Source organism: Bicyclus anynana, chromosome 18, assembly GCF_947172395.1.
Source record: "Bicyclus anynana chromosome 18, ilBicAnyn1.1, whole genome shotgun sequence".
NCBI lineage: Eukaryota > Metazoa > Arthropoda > Insecta > Lepidoptera > Nymphalidae > Bicyclus > Bicyclus anynana.
Window position 1 is genome coordinate 486737 of NC_069100.1, and position 21222 is coordinate 507958.

General features: G+C 36.0%; 1 protein-coding gene across 1 annotated transcript in view; it reads left to right on the forward strand.

The window, feature by feature from the left end:
• Positions 1–21222, forward strand: part of LOC112046705 (uncharacterized) — a 413809-nt gene that overhangs the window by 317070 nt on the left and 75517 nt on the right. The window contains exon 5 of the mRNA XM_052886800.1: positions 15896–16066. Within this exon, the coding sequence (XP_052742760.1) occupies positions 15896–16066 (171 nt within the window). The remainder of the gene's footprint in view (positions 1–15895; positions 16067–21222) is intronic.

Consider the following 21222-nt stretch of genomic DNA (forward strand, 5'->3'; position numbering starts at 1 on the left):
CTGAGAATTTGTGTCGGAATGTCTATTATGTTACTTTTTCGAAGTGAAATCCTAATGGATTTCTTTCATTTGTTTTAACTCGTTTCATAGTAAGTCTGTCTGTATGTTACCTTTTCACGGCTAAACCGCTGGACCGATTTCTATAAAATTTTGTATAGGGATAAATTGTACTTTGGACCAGACTACTTTTATCTCGGAAACATCGTATTTTCCGCGAGATTTAAAAAAAACAGAACTTCACGCAAGAGTGCGTATATTTTATTTATTTATAACAGTACAGAAAACTTATTTTATGTTTTGTATGTTGTATTACGAGTAGTTAGGTTTTACAATATATTTACACACTATTGGATTTATAGACTTGTATCGCTTCAACACCACAAAATACCTCCAGGAGCACAATTGGCATTCAAAATGGATTTTTCAGTAAATCTTCACAGCATTGACATCCGAATCCGGAAGTAAGATGGCGCGTCGCGTACATCCGGCCGCGGGGCGGAAACGTCAAACTTTACACTGGCTTCCTGTTATTGAATTTCAAACTAGTTTTCCGTTATGGATTCACTTCGTTCCAATTTCAAATTGAAATGTACGGAGGAGAGTAAGGGGAAAAAAAATAAAAAAGTTTGTCCCGTTTTTCTTGCTTTCCTTTTTTTGAATACATTTTCTTATCTTAACGATTGGGCTAAAAGTTGCGCATTTAAACACGCTTTTTGTCAATCTATGGACTACCATACCTTATCATTATCAACTATATCTTAGTACCTAGACCTATGTAGCACGTGGTACATCACTATCATCATTTTTAGCCAATAGACGTCCTCTACTGGACTTCGGGTGTTTGTTCTTCTCGGTTTCAGTTACTCATCATCGGTCCACCTAGGGGTTAAGCAAACCTTACGCTTTGACCGTCCGAAGACACCATTCCCACCATAGGACCCAAATCAAAAATCAAAATCAAAAATCATTTATTTCAAGTAGGCTCAGTTTACAAGCACTTTTGACACGTCAGTTGACTATTTGTAAAGATTCTACCACCGGTTCGGAAGGCAGGTTCTGCTGAGAAGATACCGGCAAGAAACTCAACAGTTGCTCTTTTGACCCCGTCGTCCATCGGCTTTCCGATCATCACAAATCGCACGTGGTAAACTTATTATGCCACGTGGCAAATGGCACATGACACGCGGCACACGGCAGCAGGAATATAATTAGGAACATTGAAACCACATGGCGAGAATTTATGTAAATATACTCACTTGAATTAGCATTTAAATTTGAATACCTAATGATTTAGGTAGGATACATTAAAAATACGCGCTGTTCGCCGATGATATTGTACTTGTCGGAGAAAACGCATCTGAGGTACAGAGCAGACTGGGAAAATGGCAGGAGAAATTGGAAAGTGTTGGTCTACGAATCAGTCAAACGAAAACTGAATACTTATTCTTGGACTTTGGCGGTACATCTCAATCTTCCAAAATTGCCTTAAATGATGTAACCCTACCAGCTTGCTCCGATTTTCGGTACCTCGGGTCGCTTTTTCAAAACGATGGCAATGTGGATCGAGACGTAAAAAGTAGAATGAATGCGGGATGGATGAAATGGCGACAGGTCTCAGGTGTACTATGTGACCCGCGAATGCCTCTTAGACTTAAAATATACAAAACGGTTGTAAGACCTGTCGTGCTGTATGGATCAGAATGTTGGGCGATGAAAGGGATGGATAGTAAACGAATGCATGTGAACGAAATGCGTATGTTGAGATGGATGTGTGGTGTGACAAGAATAGATAAAATAAGGAATGAGTATATAAGAGGAAGTCTGAAGGTGGCGCCAGTGACAGAAAAATTGAGGAGTAGAAGGTTAGCTTGGTATGGACATGTAATGCGTAGAGAGGAAAGTCATATTACTAGAAAAATGTTGAATGTGCAAGTAGAAGGTCATAAGAGGAGAGGAAGGCCAAAGAAGAGATGGTTGGATTGTGTGAAAGAGGACATGTGTGTAAAAGGAGTGGATGATGAGTTGACGAGTAATAGAAACGAATGGAAAAGATTGACATATTTTTCCGACCCCACTTAAGTGGGATAAGGGTAAGGAGATGATGATGACGACATTAAAAATACGCGCAAAATTGCTTGTTAAACTAAAATACATATTATGCATTAAGTGATGATTTACCAAAATTACGATTTAATTAGGTATGATGCCGCATGTAAACCATTAGAGGTAAGAGGTAATAAACTTGTACCTCTATATAGAAGGTAAGTCTTCCAACAGGAAAAATAAGTTGAATTCATAATTTTCACACTGATCCAGCTTTGTAAATGCATATCGTAGTGATCGCAGGCTGTCAATGTCAAAGTTAATTGATGTATGAGATGATGTTAAATATCATTATTATCATAATATGATTACATGAGTCAAGTTAGTGTCAAATCCTTATTAAAACTGTCGCCTGTCAGTACACAGACAATGCAATGAATTTTATGTCAAAAGTAACAAACAATTTAACTGATTAGGCTAACACAGATTTCTTTGAAAATTTGCCTTGTGAGTTCTCCTTAGTTGTCCTAATTTACGGCCAATTTTCAACTCTGTATCATTCGTATAAATTGGGCCCAAGTTTGTACGGAGACTGGGTTTCTCCTTTTCAGTAAAATTTCCCAGCCTGGAGTTGTGAGGTTGGTGACACACCCGTTTGTCTCTCGTTTTTTTTAGCTGAAGGGTGTAATAATGGCTGTTCATGGTTCCTGTCACTATCACCAACATCCGATTGTGATTGTTTAAAAAAATAAGCATAATAACACTTAGCTCGTCGACTCGCATTTTAGCAATGTGGTGGGTCTAAGCTCCATATCCCTTCTCCTGTAAGGAAATAGGCCAGTAGGGGCCACTAAAATATACAGGTCTAGTTTAACAGCCCACTGAATAGTCTTGTAATGATGAATAAATCATCGCAAGTACCTTCGATTGACTTGACCTAGCATCAAACCCAGTACCAGAATTTCAATAACGAACTGAAAACTATAAACATTTTCCTTCCTCTTATAAAAAATAATGACGCAATATTAAAACCGGGCATAGCTCGTAAATTGCGAAAGTAATTTGCTTGAGATTTTTTACGAGCGCGTCGCACTTTATGAGCGAGGCGCATAAATCAGGCTAATGTGATTAGCTTACAGTAGTCACCTCGGAGGGTATTTTAAAATATATTGGAAATTGGTTCCAGACGGCTAGTATGATATACTGCGCATGGCATGTGCACCCGGATTATGTTTTACTAGCTATAGCTTCGCTCGCGGGTATCTATGTACACTTTTGTAGGGTTCTGTACCTAAAATGAAAAAACGGAACTCTTATAAGATCACTTTGTTATCTGTCTGTCTGTCTTTGAAGACACTTTGGTTTAGGAATGCGTAAAGGTATCATGTTGAAATTTGAACGGTACACTCAGGTCTACGCTCCCATGATGTTGTAAAAAAAATTATACTTCTAAGTATACGTCATAAAGCATATGTCAAAAAACGTCTATTCAGCAAAAAAACGCATATTTCGACACTCTCAACGGAATCAAAAGTCCCAATAACCTAAAATTATGATAATAATTGGCAAGTAACAGCGTTATAGTTATTAAGTTTAAGCTTAATTTTTAAATTAAGCTGGATTTGGGAAGTTGGTTGGTGGTGTTACCACCCCTTGTGTCTTTTACCAGAGCAAGTCGAGCCGTTGCCGTTGGTCCGCGGTCATTATCATTAACTTCTGATAGTGGTCATTAAAAAAAAAACATTATCACCCTAAGCCCACCCTTATCGGAGCAGCGTGGTGGGTCAAGCTCCACATCCCCTAATAACATAAGGATCATCATAAGGAGGGATGACTGGCAGCCTGATAACGGCTCTTAAAACAATTGTTTCAATCAACCTATGAATCGTTTTAGTAACTTTTAACTCGGTTCTAGTTAAATAATTGTTCTAACCAACTTATGAATCTCGTTAATTGCGCGACACACTTCCGCCCTCCATTCCGCGGCTATAAATATAAAACCCACCATTGTCGGGGCACTCGAAAAGGATAAGTGCTCATAATCGGGCTATACATAAAAACCTGGCGAATTAACTCCTAGGGAATTATCTTTTTATTCTCAATTATCTCTCTATAAAGCTTTGTAACACTGTTAAAAAAAATGATGCGTAGAGCAACACGTTTCAGAGTAACAATATAGTTCTTAGGTTTTTAAACTGGAAAAACTCTACTAAACTAAACCAAAACTTCAGTTCTAATAGAGTTTTTATACTAGAGCTTCTTCGAGTAACTTTTATATAGCATAGATATAATAAAACAAGTAGTAACGAACGGTACGTATGATTGTTATTATGTATTACTACTAACTATTACAAAACAACTTATTACTGTTAATTATTCATTACTTAATAGATTTTCATGCTGATTTTACGGGTTAATTAAGATAAGCTCGGATAATCATTGAGATTAGATTTATAGAGACTGCAGATAATAGTAACGTGTGATCATAAGGAACAAGTAACCAAGACCAAAGGACCGAATGGTCTTGTATTTTAGCAATAGAGAACACATCGTAAAGTACAGTCATAAAGGACGTCTACGTTACGAAATGAGAGTTTAATTTCGAATAGGATTTTAATTTCTTATTTCAGAGCCATTGCGTAGGAAGGTTGCTAAAGAGTAAAGAGTTTAATAGGGTCTTTCAAAACGCCCCCTGAGACTAATAAAATACTTCCTTTATTGTTCTGTTTAATTGTTACAGATAATTTCGCTCTTTAGACGAATAATGTTTAATTGTACAGTACTCTGTGTTTGTTGTTTGAGACCTGCTGTTGTAAAGATTTTACTAAGACAATAAATTAATTTTACTAATATTAATGCAGTAACAGAGTACGTTCGGTGATCTGTCTACTATTTGCTCGTATTATCCATAATAATTTAAGTAAGCTATTCAGAATTACACCAAAGGCAATGTTAAAAAATAAACGCGCTCAACACACGCCCTACAATTCGTTATCACAAGTACAAACCAGAGATAAGAATGCTTGTAGTACTTCCAAAGACATTGTCACAAAAGCTATCTATACGGATCGTGTCTCTATGGATATATATATATACAGAACTCGTTACAAAATAATCTTCTCTGTAGCAAAACAATATTAAAGTTTGTATTTACTAAACCTAAGCACTACATTATCCCCAAAATAACAACACAACAAAATGTTCAACTGTAAAACAAGACACCGGCAACAAAGGCTAAAATAACCTAAAATATGCAAAACAATCGCTTAAAACAGCGTCGAAACAATATTGTGTTATAATTCCGACATGGCAATTTACATTTACTATCTTCGTACTAGGGAGGTGGGTTTACTGGAAAGTGAATCGTAGTCGGAGGTTTGAAATTTTATTTAACGAAGTCGTAGTCGGAACTACAAATAAAGTGATTTTGACTGGAATCTTTTATTTACTGTATTTATTTGACGGACGGATTACCCTGCTATTAGCTGAGGAGAGGGCTATGTTAGAAGTATCTATAAAGTACAAAATCCGAAACAAGGAAATCCGTTAGAGAACTAATCCATGTAGGGATTAGCAAACTGAATCTATCGTACAATAGATGTTTGCTAGGGCAGACGTGTTCTGGAGTGGATACTACGTACCAGCAAGCACAGTGTAGGACGCCCTCCAGCTAGATGGTCCGACGACATCAAAATAGTAGTTGGAAGTGGCTGGATGAGAAAGGCGGAGGATCGTGTGGGGGTGGCGCGCTCTCTGAAAGGCCTACGAGTATGTCCAGCAGTGGACGAACACAGACTGTTGATGAAATTAGCTACGAAATTGTTAACCACGTACTTTGTGATAACTATTTGAATATTTTATTTTTCTATTTACATAAAATCAATCGGAAATTTCGGCTTTGTAAAATCGTAGTCGAAGCTCAGGCTGGTACATCCCTATTTCACACCTACAGTTGAATAGATACAATGGATGCCATAAACAAATAAATTTAGCATCCAAAGCGCTGTGACCTGTATTTTGCACGTGTTTATTAGCTATGGTTTCAGCTGGCTGCGGATGATAGTACCTATCGAAATTTTCACTCAATTTATAATGACGTAAAATGTACTGGATACGATATACATCAGTTTTGAATAACGTAAGTGTAATGATATACGAGTACCTTCAAATTGCTTCAATGGCCTACTGGTTAACCTATTCAGATAAAAGATTAACCTAAAAATTAAATTATAGGGTTTTTTTTCTCTTTTAAATAAATATGTACTGCATAATTAGGAAATTGGTGTTAAAAGCCCTCGCCGTTTGTGTTGGTTAAGATTATTATTATTTTTAGTTGTCATTTTAGTAACATGGTGGGTTTAAGCGACACATCCTTTTCACACTTACCATTAACTCAAATGCCTAAATCTTGATAATCAGCTCACTGGAGCTATAAACTGAGGCAGGCGAGGTGAAAGCCTGCTATAGTTGTCAATAAGGTAACGATCAAATATCTATAGCCTGGCAAGTTCGTAGATGACACTCCCATGATATGCGGACGCCGGGGGGTACGTACTACGAGGGTGTGAAGTCGAGCGCGCGGGGGGCAGAGGGAAAGACTTCGCGGGTATGAAGTTGTGCGAGCGGGGCATCGCTACCGGGTCCGCGAGGGCCATCGGGAGTGTTACGAACGAATTTACTAGGCTATAGTGCTAGTATTAATAAGGTATAGATCAGATCAGTGGCCAATAAGATAAGGTATCCAGACCATATCCAGTAGTAATATATCTGAATTTGTGATACCACAATGTTCCCAGCTGATAACAGAGTCGTGATTATGCCTCTAATTAGGTCAGCGCTCAACTGTACTGTGTGTGTTAGGTGCATGTTTAATTTTCGCGCTATGTGTGAAAGTTTGCCATCATTTACAGTAAAATTGTGTGTCGTGTTGGTGGATAGTTCTTGATAACTTTTGGTACAGAGATCACTTTGATAGTTAATTTCTTTCTCCCATTTATTTATTTATCCATTTATTTTTTTAATTTTTAGCAATGTTATTAATATAAAATATAATACAAAACTATTACAATTTTATTTAAAAAAATTAACTCGACTGCTGCGGGACATTTGAGTGCCCAAGCAACCGGTGGTCAGGGCTCCAGAGTGAGGAAACTCCTCACAATATTCGCCGTCTCAAGAATTATCCAACAGTTAAATAAAAGCTTCTTAAGATGTTGGCCGAAGCTTCCAAAGTTCATAATTAATAGAATCGCTAATAGGTATTCTTCAAATCGAGGTTTGCTGTTTAGGTCGAATTTTTCATCAAAATGAATGCTGATATTTATTTCGCTTAAAAGGACATACAAGCTAATGACTTTTTGTAATAATAGCTTTCTTTGTAATACAGCTATTCCAGGGAAGAAATGTATTTCTTCTTGTTGCTAATCAGCGTTGCTGTATTTAGATCTAAAAGTGAGTTGCTAGTGAAAAGACAAACGACTATGCTTTGTAGAATTTACCATAAGACTTTCAAAGCAAAGTGTTATTAATTAACCAAATAGTTATCTATTCTCCGTCAACTTTAAGCAAAATAAAATGTTTTTTGTCATCAAGAAAATAGGAACTGCCCTAAATTTAGTATACCAAACCTTCGCTGAAAAAACGAATTTAACTGTCGACAAATCAGATCAATAATAGGTATCTGACATACGTTTTATTACTTGTTCTAATACATAAGTGTCTGAACTAAATGTTTACTACATTAACAGTTCGTTTTGCTGACTTTAAAAATAATTAAAGTCAGCAAAACGAACTATTTTTGCTGTAAAAATTTAGCGATACTGTAATTGGAACCGGCAAACTTTCATAGTAATTTAAAGCTAAACTACTTTTTGTTTACAATCATTAAGTATTCAAATTTAAATTCTAATTCCCTCTAGTGTGAATATTTACATAAATCCCGCCGTATGTTCACAACGGCCCTAATTACATTTGGAGTTTGTCTCCTGCGCGTTAGTTGCTAACTTACGGCTAATTTATAACTAGTGCTTTTGAGTGAGCTGATCTAGACGACTTAATGCATTATTTTATGATTCTAACACTCGTGTGTGTTAATCTTGCTATTAATATAAGTATAAAAGTCCGTTTATATCTACAGACACAGTGCGTCACAGAAAAGTAGCGTGGCAGACACCCACAGACACCGTCCATTCACACTGCCCATCAGGTAGCTAAAGACACGTAAAGTACTTTTTAACCGACTTCATCAAGAAAGAAGTCCTCTCTTTATACTATAAGTATATATTATTTTTATTAAACTTCCAATACCTATCATAGCCGAAGGAGCAAGTCAGTTAGTCCAATCGTACATCAGGAATATCTAATGTATCTTGCAAAATTTCATCTGCCCATAAACAGGGCAAGACAAGAGCTTGTAAAATAGAAAACAGCAGTATTTGCGGGTAGTTCGCACTGCAGTATTGCTATCAATTAGCATTTATCTGTTAAGTTCGGAGCGAGGCGCGGAGCACGAAATGCCAAGGCAAGTTGCCGGTCAAGCTAAACACTGAATATTCATGTTGCTGCACCGATATACAACGGCCGAAGATATACACTACTCGGTGACAGAAACATCTTGAAAATTATAAAAATGGTTGCTGCGTACCAATCGGCTCTAAAATTTCAAAGTGATGATACAATCTAAGATGGAAGCGGGCTAACTTGTTAGGAAGAGGATGAAAATCCTTACACCTTTTGGTTTCTACACGACATCGTAACGGAACGCTAAATCGCTTGGCATTACGTCTGTTGCTGGTAGGGTGGCAACTACCCACGAAGCCTTACCAAAGACCTAGACCAATTAAGAAAACCTCAATCGTCTCAGCCGGGAATCGAACCCAAGACCCCAGTCTTGTAAATCCACCGCACATACCACTGCGCCACGGAGGCCGTCAAAAATTCTTAATCAACATTGTTCAACAATAGAATAAATTCCTAATGAATAAATGAAAATATAAAACCATAAAAAATACTAAAGAAAAGAAAGAAAGAAAGAAAATTATTTTATTTGGACACACACACACACATAATACACAAAAGATAACAGTATTTGTTATCTTTTGTGTATTATGTGTGTGTGTGTGTCCAAATAAAATAATTTTCTTTCTTTCTTTCTTTTCTTTAGTCAAAACTAAGAAAGTAATTTTAAAAATATAGTGAACTAATAAATTAGAGATATTAAACTAATAAAGCTAAATTAAATCCAAAAAAATATATAAAAAAATGATGTGTGTGGTACCAAAATGGTCACCACTCAGCATGTGCTACGCTGGTGATGGATGCACCAGCGCAGCGCTGGTCTTCCGTGGAGCCATGTGGTGACGCGGGCGGAAACAACAAGAAGAAGTGTACTACAACTTATGGCATGAGTCGGCTGCTTTCTTTTGCTTAAAAGATAGGACCTACTTATCCAGTTAAATTGTAAATTTCTAGCAAATACTCCCTGATTTCACTAAAGTTTCTGTGAGGCTAAGGGGATAAAATAAAATTTATGTTACTCGGTGGAAATATAGCTTTCTTTTAACTTTTTCTAAGAAAATTCTGTTTGTAGGTTTACCGTTTTTTCAAAAAAGATTAAAGTTATTGTTATTTAAATGCATATTTTTGTATAATTTGTTTATAAATGTTTGGTTTTCTTTTCTGCTACTTATTATTACTATCAGACACTGTGTATCTTTGGACACTGATATCATTGTAATACATGTAAGCACATAATACCTACCGGGTAGCAGCGGCACACAACAAACGTTGGGTTTTCAGGCGGCCCGCCAAAACACATGCTCCAAATATATTAGGTCTAGGCTTAGCTGATAACTTAGATTATATGACCCAGTTCTGGTTACGTTTGCTTCCTACATGCCTAATTTTCAAAGAGAATATCAAACCATTTTATAGTACAAACTTTTTGCTTTGGTTAAATTGTAATATTGATTTTTTTTTAAATTAAGTTGACTAAAGTTTTTTTTTTTTAATACCATTATTATTTGCCTCGTTTGTTCAGTAGTTAGCCTTTGTGACTTCGGATAATGCTTCCAAGGTCTTGGGTTGGAGTTCTGGGTCGGGCTTTTTAGGTTTTCTTTCTTTCATGGAATTCTCAGTGAAAATTCTCAGCCCGGTGTTAGGAATTTGGTGGTGATTTGAAGAGTAAATTAGGCTTTTGATATCGGTCATCATTAACATTTCATAGTGATCGTTGAAATATTTTCCATTATCGCTCTATGCCCGCCAAGCCGCATCGGAGCTGAATGGTGATTCTAAGCTTTATATCTGCTCTTCTATAAAGAAGACGGCCTGGCCCTGTAGTGGACCGTTAAAATTGACTGATAATTATAATATTCAATATTTATTCTCAAAAGCACGCATCTTCCAATATCAAACGATTGCAAATTCGTTCTCTCCCTAGGCAATACCATTCCTAGACCAACTCAAGCGAGTTTCAACTTTAAATGTTTACGCATTATGATTCATTTTGCATTGTTCGCTGTAATACAAAATCTCCATAACTCATTCCTTTTGGGTAAGTTGTGAAAAGTTGAAATTTTATCGAAAACTCGAAATATTTGGACTCGCAGCATCGAGTTTTGAATGATTTAGTGAATAAAGTTTCGTATATTGTACGGTGCAATTCGTTAAACAAGTTGTGTCCGCCATTATGAGTCGAGTGTATTTGTGTAAGTGTTTGCTGTCAACATTTTAGTGATACATCTTTTAAAGTTTATGAACGTTTCGTTTGTAATGTTGTTTACATTTTCTCGGTTATGTTCTGCTTGGACCTTTTGGTCAGACATATTCAGTGTATGAATAAGGTTATTGGACACTTTTCGTAAATAAAGTCAGAAGGAGGTGAAATATGGGTTGAAGTTTTATATGGTAAGACCTTCATTTTTAATATTACATTTTTTAGAAATTGGTATAGGAATTACCAGGAAAATTGTAAATCATTACATTAGAAATCATGTAAATCAAAATTATATCCGGTATGTGAAAAGGGGTTGAATTTTTTTTTTCATTTACAAATCATTCATGTTTCGATTTATATTTTTATAAAATGATTAGTGGACTAATAGAAAATATCTGGGTGAAGAATGTATAGAGCATGCGAAAATTTAAAAAGAAGGGTGAAATAGGGATCGAAATCTTTCAATCCCTATTGCACCGATTTTCACGTAGACGAAGTCGCGGGCATTTGCTAAACGTTGATGGAACAGGTTAGCTTACCTGATGATAAGTGACTATATCATAAGTGACTCATTGTAACAGAGGAATACCTCGCAGACCGTGACCATCAACCTGATAACCATCATGTGTCGGAAACTTCACCGGCAACCATGCTCTTCAGAACTGAACACTGGGTATAGATAAATAAGCAAGATGGTAGTAGTACCGCAGACGAGCTCTGTCACAAAAAGCTCTTCCCCTAAATAAGTTAAATTTTATTTATTTTTTCTGGATTAAAGTATCTCTATCTCCTTTTTTTTAAAATGATAGAATAGATTTTACGATGTTGAAATAATAAATTTAGTATCGTGAAATTCACAAATAGAATTAATTTTACAATCACTTCACAACAAACGTATCTAAAACAATTTGTGAATGATTCGAAACAGCGTGTTACATTTGCCTACATGAATAAAGATTGTTTCTGTTTCCATAACTATAAGGGATGTTTCACACCTCACTTAATGTGCGATACCAATTGCAAGCTCACTTTCAGTCGTAGTGAGTACGTTGAATCAAACGTCAATTATTATGGGTCACACTACAATCATACAAATAATATGATTTGTTAATTTTTATTATTTAATAATGAATTTACCTTATTGTTATAGCTTATTATTGTATCATGTTGATAATAATCATAGCTCATAATAACTGAAAATGCGTACTTACTTATTAAAATTACTTTATAATAAGTGACATTACTATAACTTAACTTGTACTATTTAATTGAACGTTGATATACTTTTTACTTTATATTTTCTCTCAGTCGTTCCTTTTATATCTTTTTTGTAATTAATTTTTGGGACTAGGATTTTTCGTTTTGTGAATAATATTTAAATAAGTATAGCATATTATTAGTAAGATATTGTTGGATTTTTTTTTATAAAGTAACCCATAATTCTGCAAATAAATTATTATTATCTTTATGATTATATTATTATTTTTATATTATACGTAGTTATGTTGGTGTTCTTTGGATTCGCATGAAGCGTTTTAGTTCTTCGTTCCTGATTCGCACTGCTAATATAATATGGAATGCCTATAACGTTGACGTTGTCAGCTACGTAGCATACGTTTGGTGCGATCCGTCTGATACATACGATGCGGATCTGTGGGCGCCTACCATTAACCTCATTTGGCAACGATCTCGCGGCAATAACTCGCCGCCACGAGGAGCTAAATTGGCGCGAAACCTGACAGCTGTCAGTTGACGCGTTCCTGCCATTATAGTTTGTTTGTCTTTGGTGAACGCGTGACGTTTGACGGTAATGAAATTAATTCCGTTTCAGAAGATTTCATGAGGTATTATTATAATTAATAATATTCGCTTGGAGAAATCTATTTTTGTCTATTTTAGTATTATAAAATATTGTTATTTTATTTAAGAAAGAAAAAAAAACAATAAATAAAATAGGTCAAAACTAGCATGTATGATCCTAAAAATGGCTCCACTTAGCATATTAATGTGTCCGTATATTTACACGATGTATAACAAATTACGTTCAATTATTTTTTTGTGGATAGGCGAATAAATTGAAACATTAAAGTCAGATAAGACCAATGGTGGTTGCGGTATCAAATAAAACCAAGCGAAAGTGGTGATTTACTAGTGCTATTGTAGTCTTCTAAAGCGTTAGCTTTAGTGTTTTCTGTTCTTACTGTTGGCGTGTTTGTCTACTCATATACAAATGTATCACCCGAGGCCCCTGTGTTGGAAGGCAGTTCGGTCAGCTGGGCGGCCGGCAGACGCGTGGCAAAAGTGGAACAGGGGCCTTTAGCCAAGTTACATGTCTATTCTCTTTCTTAAGCGCTAACGCTTCGAAAATTAACAAAATGTAAACTCAATAAACGTAAATCCAATTAATTGTCCTACCAAAAATACAAATATTCAAAGAAAGAAAAAAGCTGCTAGTTTTGAATATTATAAGCAAATACCTCACTTTTGAAATATTGAGAAAAAAAAAACATTTAATTTCGCATCTATCAAAAGTCGCACATTCGCGAATCTGTCATGGCCGCCAATACCTGTCAAACTCGTTTTTTTAGTGACGAGGGACGTAAATAAATGGAAAAATCGGAAAATGACGTTATTTTTTTAGTTTGATTCATCGCGCGCAGTTGTTTTTCCGTTGACTTGATGAATATTTCATAGTTTTGTAACATAGTTGTAAAAATGGAGAATGATTTATGAAAATTCGATTTTATTTTTTTTCGTTAGTGATGTCTTCGCTTATTGTTAACAAATTTGACATTATTTATTTATTGTCGGTCCCATATTTTTAAATTTATTTATTACAATAATAAAATAATGAAAACCACGCGTCAGAAGTAAGTACTTATAATATAATATAAAAAGAGTATTATAGTAGTAAATAATCATCAAAATCAGGACAATCCATACAAATCCAACAAACCAAATATCATAAAATTCGCTTCAGCTGTTCTGTTATAAATGGTGTAAAAAAAGTTTTACATAATATTAATCAATAATATTAAATGTTCAGATACTGAGATATTACTATCTATTGTATACTATTAGATAAAAGTTTATATAATTAACTAAGCACACATTTACATAATAAATCAGAATAATACATTAACGTAATAATGTGATGAACCTTTTTTCCAACGAGATACAAAAAAATACAATCCGTAAAAAGTACACTTAATGAAAAAAGTTAATACCGCTCAGCATAATGGATTATGGATTATTAAAATATGAACGTTGTTTCAGTGTGTGTATAAGAAAATTACTCTGAACAAAATCAGAGCAATCAAGTAATGACATTAAGTACATTCGTCCTGATTGGGAGGAGGAAGCGCGTGTGCAGAGGTCGTTATAGAAAAAATGGAATGTTTTTTAACTAGCTGCGTGTTTATGGACTTACGGATTCGAAACTTTGGAACATCGTTCGTTAACTATGGAACTAAGGGGGTTTAGAGTCACTCAGCGAATCATGGAGCGGGATATTCTCGTAGTATCTCTGCGTCATCGAAACAGAAATGAGAATCCGTTGAAAATGCAAATTTGTGATATTTTAATAGATATTAAAAAAAAATCAAGTTATACTATGAGATTTTATTATTTACATTAAATATTTTTATGAATAGATAATCTTAGCATCCATTTCAAAAAAAGCTAAGCATTCAAACTTATGGTTTTGTCATCAGTCAAGATTGAAAATAAGCACTTTAATTTAATCTGTTAATATGAAGCTGACAGAATGTTGTTTACATTTTTTTATTTATTCTTTGGCACTTGTGTACGCGCCAGTACTTATCGACCGTTGATAATAATGACAAGGCATACTTGTAGCTTAAGCTCGTTAGTGACTGTACTTTCATTTTTTTAATAATCACAAATTGCTAATAAGAAGCTACAAAAGGTAAAGGGGGTAGTTAAGGGGTGCTTACAGGGGCAGGGGTTATACAAAATAAGGGGAAAAATAATTGGATACAATTTATAAATGTCTTTTTTTCAATGGACTTTTACTTTCTGCAGAGGTTTTATGTCTGCACATCTTCAGATCACGCGGTTCTAGATTCGAGTCCCAGGAGAAATATGAAATATTGTACTTTTCTGTTCTTCTCGACTTCGTCCCCCGTTGCATAATCCGTTCTTAGCAAACGTCTACTAACTATAAAATACCTGCCAAATTTCATATTTCTTGAAGAAGAGATTTTTTGAAGAGTGACTTCTGACGAAGACTGAGCTTCAAAAGTGGATTTAAAAAATGAGAAAACCAATGTTGAACAAATATGATTCACAATATTTGTCAGGACAACTTAAATAACAAATCAAACTGTAAGCAAAACAAACCCTAGAATGGAAGATACTACAGTGAGCAGTCCCAGAGGCTTGTGGCTCCGGATGCAGGTTTAAGGGATCCCTTTCGACATGCCAACACTCACCATTCACTGCTCAAGCTACTCTCCCCGCCTATCCCAAGTAACCCATGAAGGATCACACAGCAAAAGTTGTGGACGGGTCGAACGCCACGAGGTTACTGAAGCTGAGCGGCGAGCACCTTATATCGCCAGTCGTTTCCGCCCGATCGCTACCCCTCTCTAACTCCCTACTCTTTTCGGCAACAAGTGCGCCACCTAGCGTCAGGACGACCCAACACGAGATCGAGCGACGTCATATCCGTCTCAGACTACTATTTCCTACAATATTTAGATTTATGTAGGTGTTAGATATAAATACTAATGTCATGTTAAAATGATGATGAATATGTTATCGGCGCGTTGCAACGACTTGCGGTACGGACGGCTTCAGTGTGCTTGTGGCGTTCGAGTCGTCCACATCTTTTGTTGTGTAATTCTTTATGGGTTACTTGTGATAGTCGGGGAGAGTGGAGAAGTGTTTGTTAACAATCAAAGAATCCTTTAACCCTACACACAACGTTCACAAGTGCGTAGCTTCAGCCAAGGTCATTCTCTGCCATTCTAGGGTATTTTGGTTACAGTTTGATTTGTTAATTAAGTTGTCCTGTCAAATGTTGTAAATCATAACCTTTGTTCGATAGTTTTCTTATTTTTGTAATCACTTCTGAGTATGCTAAAAAATATAAATATTTTTGCTTGTTCACAGTAAAACCAAAGTCAGTGGAAGTCATCACCAGCGACGGTACGGTGATGTCAGACGGCGGCACGTTCGGCCCGCTGTCGGAGCGGGCGCGGGTCAACCTCACCTGCCTGGTGGTGGGGGGCAAACCCCAACCCAAGGTCACTTGGTACTTCAACGGGAAGGAGAAACTTGATGGTGAGTACTGCTTAATAGATGGCGTTAGTAGCTAATAGATCGTTATCAACCCAAATACGGCTCACTGCTAAGCTCGAGTCTCCTCTCAGAATGAGAGGGGTTAGGCCAATAGGCCACCACGCTGGCCCAATGCGGATTGGCAGACTTCACACACGCAGAGAATTAAGAAATTCTCTGGTATGCAGATAACACGATGTTTTCCTTCACCGTTTGAGACACGTGATATTAAATTTCTTAAAATGCACACAACTGAAAAGTTGGAGGTGCATGTCCCGGACCGGATTCAAACCCACACCCTCCGGAATCGAAGGCAGAGGTCAATTGGGCTATCACGGCTTCACGGGATGGTGAGTAGTACAGCTTAATAGATGGCGTTAGTAGCTTATAGGTAAGATCGTTGAAGTACCTATTTCTTCTGAAAATTGAATTCGCAGAAACCGGACAGTCGGACTCGCTTACTGAGGGTTCCGTAGAAATTCAATATGTAAACACTTGTTTAAATAAATACATAGTATGTATTTCATGATTTTATTACAAATGTAAGGTAGTTCTGAGATATTTCAATCTAGGTACTTGAAATATTTAATGGTGTTACTTTCTAAATTTCAAAGTTCTAGATCAACAGAAAGTAAATTAAAATTTTAATTAAAACAGATTATATGATCAATAGAATATCGATTCACTTCCCGGTATAACAGGCCATATTTATCCTTAAATTAAATAAGTAGATTGATTTTTTACAGCTTCAAAGGAATGTAGATCTAATGTCGTGTAACCTCTACGCGTTAACGAGATAAGAAGTCTTAACAGATAGATAGACAGATAGACAAACGGACAATAAAATTGTCCTAATAGGGAATTTTCTTTTGAGGTGTGTACCCTAAACTCATTATTTATAGATTTTCAGAATGCATTTGGGGTTAATAATCGTCAGCTAATTCAATCAATGCGTTGAAAACTAATCTTACTCACTTAACATGCTCATCCAACGCAAAGCAAAATAGCCATTAACTTTGCAACTTTGAGTCTAGTCTAGCCTTTAAAAACGTTTCACTTAACAACAAGTCAGACTGAAAATAAAATGAAATTCTTAAAAGTATTCTTTCGCATCAAGAAACACGGAGTATTTGAGATATTTTAAAAGGCATCGCAGCTTCAGAGCGTCTAGCAAAGCAAACTGTACCAAATACATAATCCATACTTGTTGACACAAGCACTCTGTGCTCTTAATGCATAGACAATAAACAGAAATCGAATCTATGTGCCATGGATGTGGAGACTTGATTTTATTCACTGTGGAATATATTATATTCTATTAAGCGGATTATTTTTTTTTTAAATAAATCACGTTTAACTTTTATCCTTGGGCTATTTTTACAGTTTGCAATAGGGCCAGGCTTCCCTTATTTTATAGGAGAGGGGATATTTGGGTTAGGCCACGCTGTTCCAATGGGGGTTGATGGACTTGGAGAAATAATATTTTTTCACTTTGCAGCGATCTATCACAATGTATCTATCTCACACTACAGCATGTTGATAGGAATGACCAGGATCGACGGTTAAGTGTGTTCTTCAAGACATGATGCGATGGTACCACCATCAACTAGAAAAAAAATTGTAAGGTCTTTGTATGTTTGTCAGTTAAGAAATAAATAAATAAACTTCTTTAACATATCAGTCTACCTACTGTACAAAATCCAAGTTTATTAATTATTTACTGAGAAATTCCTTACGTAACTCCTGAGATGTGACATGTCAGTGAATATGACTTCTGCCTTCGATTCGGACGGCGTAGGTTTGAAATCGGTTCGGAGCATGAACCTTCAACTTTTCAGTTATGTGCATTTTAATAAATTAATATCACGTGTCTTAAACGTTATAGGAAAAACATCGTGAGGAAACCTGCATACCTGAGAATTTTCTCAATTCTCTACTACGTAAAGACAGCAAATTCACATTTGGCCAGTGTGGTAAACTAAGGCCTAACCTTTTTCATTCTGAGAAGGGACTCGTGCTCTAAAGTGAGCCGAATATAGCTTGTTAATGATGATGAAAATGAAACATCACGTTAGTTTTTGCCGTGTTTCATAATCTATACTAATATTATAAAGCTGAAGAGTTTGTTTGTTTGTTTGATTGAACGCAATAATCTCAGGAACTACTGGTCCGATTTGTAAAATTATTTCAGTGTTAGTTAGCCCATTTACCGAGGAAGGCTATAGGCTATATATTATAATCGTATTCATACGGGAACGAGAACTACGCGAGTAAAATCGCGCGGCATCAGCTAGTCATTTAATAAGCAAGTACTATTTTATGTTCCACACAAAGTCCCTAGTTAATTTTCATAATCAAATTAAAATCCATTTAAATACTCCACACAGGAACGATCGAAATCCCCACTAATAGGTTAATTCCCATCAAATTTACTGGCACATACGGAATTGCGCCGATTTGTAATTTATTGGCAGCCAGTGCATTCGATTTAGGCATTAGAAGTGACCTAGATAGGTAATGAGATAGTCTGCGTTTTGTTTATACTCGCTATATGCGTGCATGTTTACTGATTGGCTATTTTGGCTGAACCATGACCTCATCTGATGGCTTTTAATGTAAGAGGTGCCGGAATGACTACATACAAACCTAAAAACCAGCGCCACAGCTCGCTGTAGCATCGTGCTGAGGTGGATACCTGTTTTGTCCACGACCAGATATTTATATGTTCTGTTTGTTTATTTTATTTTATTTTATTACTCGTGAATAGACAAATAAAGATATTCTATTTTATTCTATTCTATACATACATACGTTGGGATGTGGCTTTAGATACGACCAATGTTACCGTTCCTCGCTAATAATTCGGAAAAACTGTATTGGGGTGCGTACGACAATAGTCTACCTGGCGGGGATTGAACCTACGACCTCTCATCGTGAATCCGATACCTTTGCCGTTGATGTATTACATCGCAAAGTCCTGGATTCGACAGGTGAAGGTTTTCTATAGAACTGTAAAATTGTATAATTTAACTCATCTGTAAAGTTTTGCCTTCGTTCTCAATGATTTTATAGTGATTGACATTTAATAGTGATTGTTACCACAAAAAATATTATCTCCCGCATTTAGACAGCGTGGTGGGTCTAAGCTACATAACTTCTATCTTTTAAATATGAATACCCTGTAGTAGACCGTTGGAAAATCATGACAAAGCAAATACCACTCGGAACATATACAGCAAAAAGGAAACTAACGTTCATAAGTTTCCACATAGTGGAAGCATGTATTACCTGTTTACTTCTGTACATAAATATCGTAGAAAATGCTATAAACAAAATAACTCTCATTTTATCCAACACGAGCCATCTTTTATTACGTTCAAAACCTTACATTTTCATCTTGCGCGCCGCTTTTGCTAACAGAATCCCTAAATTCCGGCAGAGCAGTGTTATTTTGTACAACGGTGTTCTCGACGTTGAGCTCGCTGGCGAAACATTTATCGCTTAAATAATAAGCAAAACGAACGTAGGGGTTACTTTGATATCATCATGTTTCCAAGTATGTTGGAAAATGAGAAAAGAAAAATAAGAAATACATTTGTTTACATGAATGCCTTAATTCTTGAAATTCACATTTAAGGAAGACAGGAATCGGAAACCTCCACTCATCTATATATAAAATATATCGGTTAAAGACGTCTTTTACAGTTAACTAATACTCCCCTATTCTCCGCACGTGTTGGCTCCAAGCTAATTAATTAACGACCGAATTGAGAACCTCCTCCTTTTTGAAGTCGGTTAACAATACAAAGGCCTTACTACTAGTATTAACATACCACTGACTCACTACCGAACCGTCTCGAACCACGTCTCGAACTAACACAAGTGTTCAACTGGATAAACCTAAGAACTACCGCGTCTCGCTTTCTCCGAGATCGTCTAGTTAACTGACAGATGTCCACAGACAAACAACTGACAGATACGTTTCTAACAGATATCGCTATTAAATTAGTTACTCCAATAATGTAAGATGGCGCTATTATTATCGAACTCTCCGACATATATATACAAACAATATACCGTAACTGCACCAAACTCTTTCGTTAACGTGTACCATCAATGTATTATACTTTGTAATAATTGCTGAAATTATATTATTTCTCTAATCAATTCCTACCACGCATCAAACGCCTAATTAAAACACAATCAAATTTGTATGTAAATATCAAATCATAACGTTTGTCACGTCCAATTAAATTCACAAATTAACGGTCTTTGTAATACAAACGCTAATTGACTGTAAAGTTATCAAATATATTATATCATCATCATTATATTATAATAAATAATGGACGCCCGTGGTTTTGTGTGGATTTAAGTTGTTTTGAATGTGATGTGGGTGTTCTTCATATTTTGTATGTACCTAATAATTATTTTGTGTTCGTCTGCAGGACATGATTTATCTATGTTATAATTTAGCCAATGATCGGCTCTGTTCTCATTTAAGCTAAAAGCATAGAATCAAAATATATTTATTTGAATAACAATATGTTTGCACACCATGACAGTGAATTCCCTTTTTTTGCATAAACTATAGTAAAATAAAAAAAACTAAAATCTTTAATTTATTCCAGAAGTCAAACTCAAGAAAAGGAAGCAAAATGAATGTTAAGCCAACGTCCATTAATTCCATCGTACTCTGAAAACGATAAAATTGAGACTGCATCAGAGTTACGTAGTGCATTGTATTGTGCTGCGTAAATCGCCTAATGTCAGTATAATATAGGTCGTTAGATGTCAACGATGCTTTAACGTTGTGACATGGTTGTGGAGTACGAAATAGTCCAACTCCAAGCTCGACGCGCATAACCCGGTCTCTCGACGTGATATATAAAGTGCCCGGTGCCGAAGCATTTTTCACAGCGCCCCTCCCACGTTGTTTCGCTCTTCACGGTTTATTCTAACTTATTGACAGCTCACTTTGTGGCCGTTTGCAGCTTTGAGAGCTCTCGGATGGTTTAACGATGCACAACAGGAGCCATTTTGACAATGAGATAAACGTGGAGCGAGATAGAAGTTCAGAAGTGGGATTCATGACTTAAACAAATCGACTTCAATATATGTAATGGTTGGAAAGCATTGTTATAGTCCTTTTAAAACAC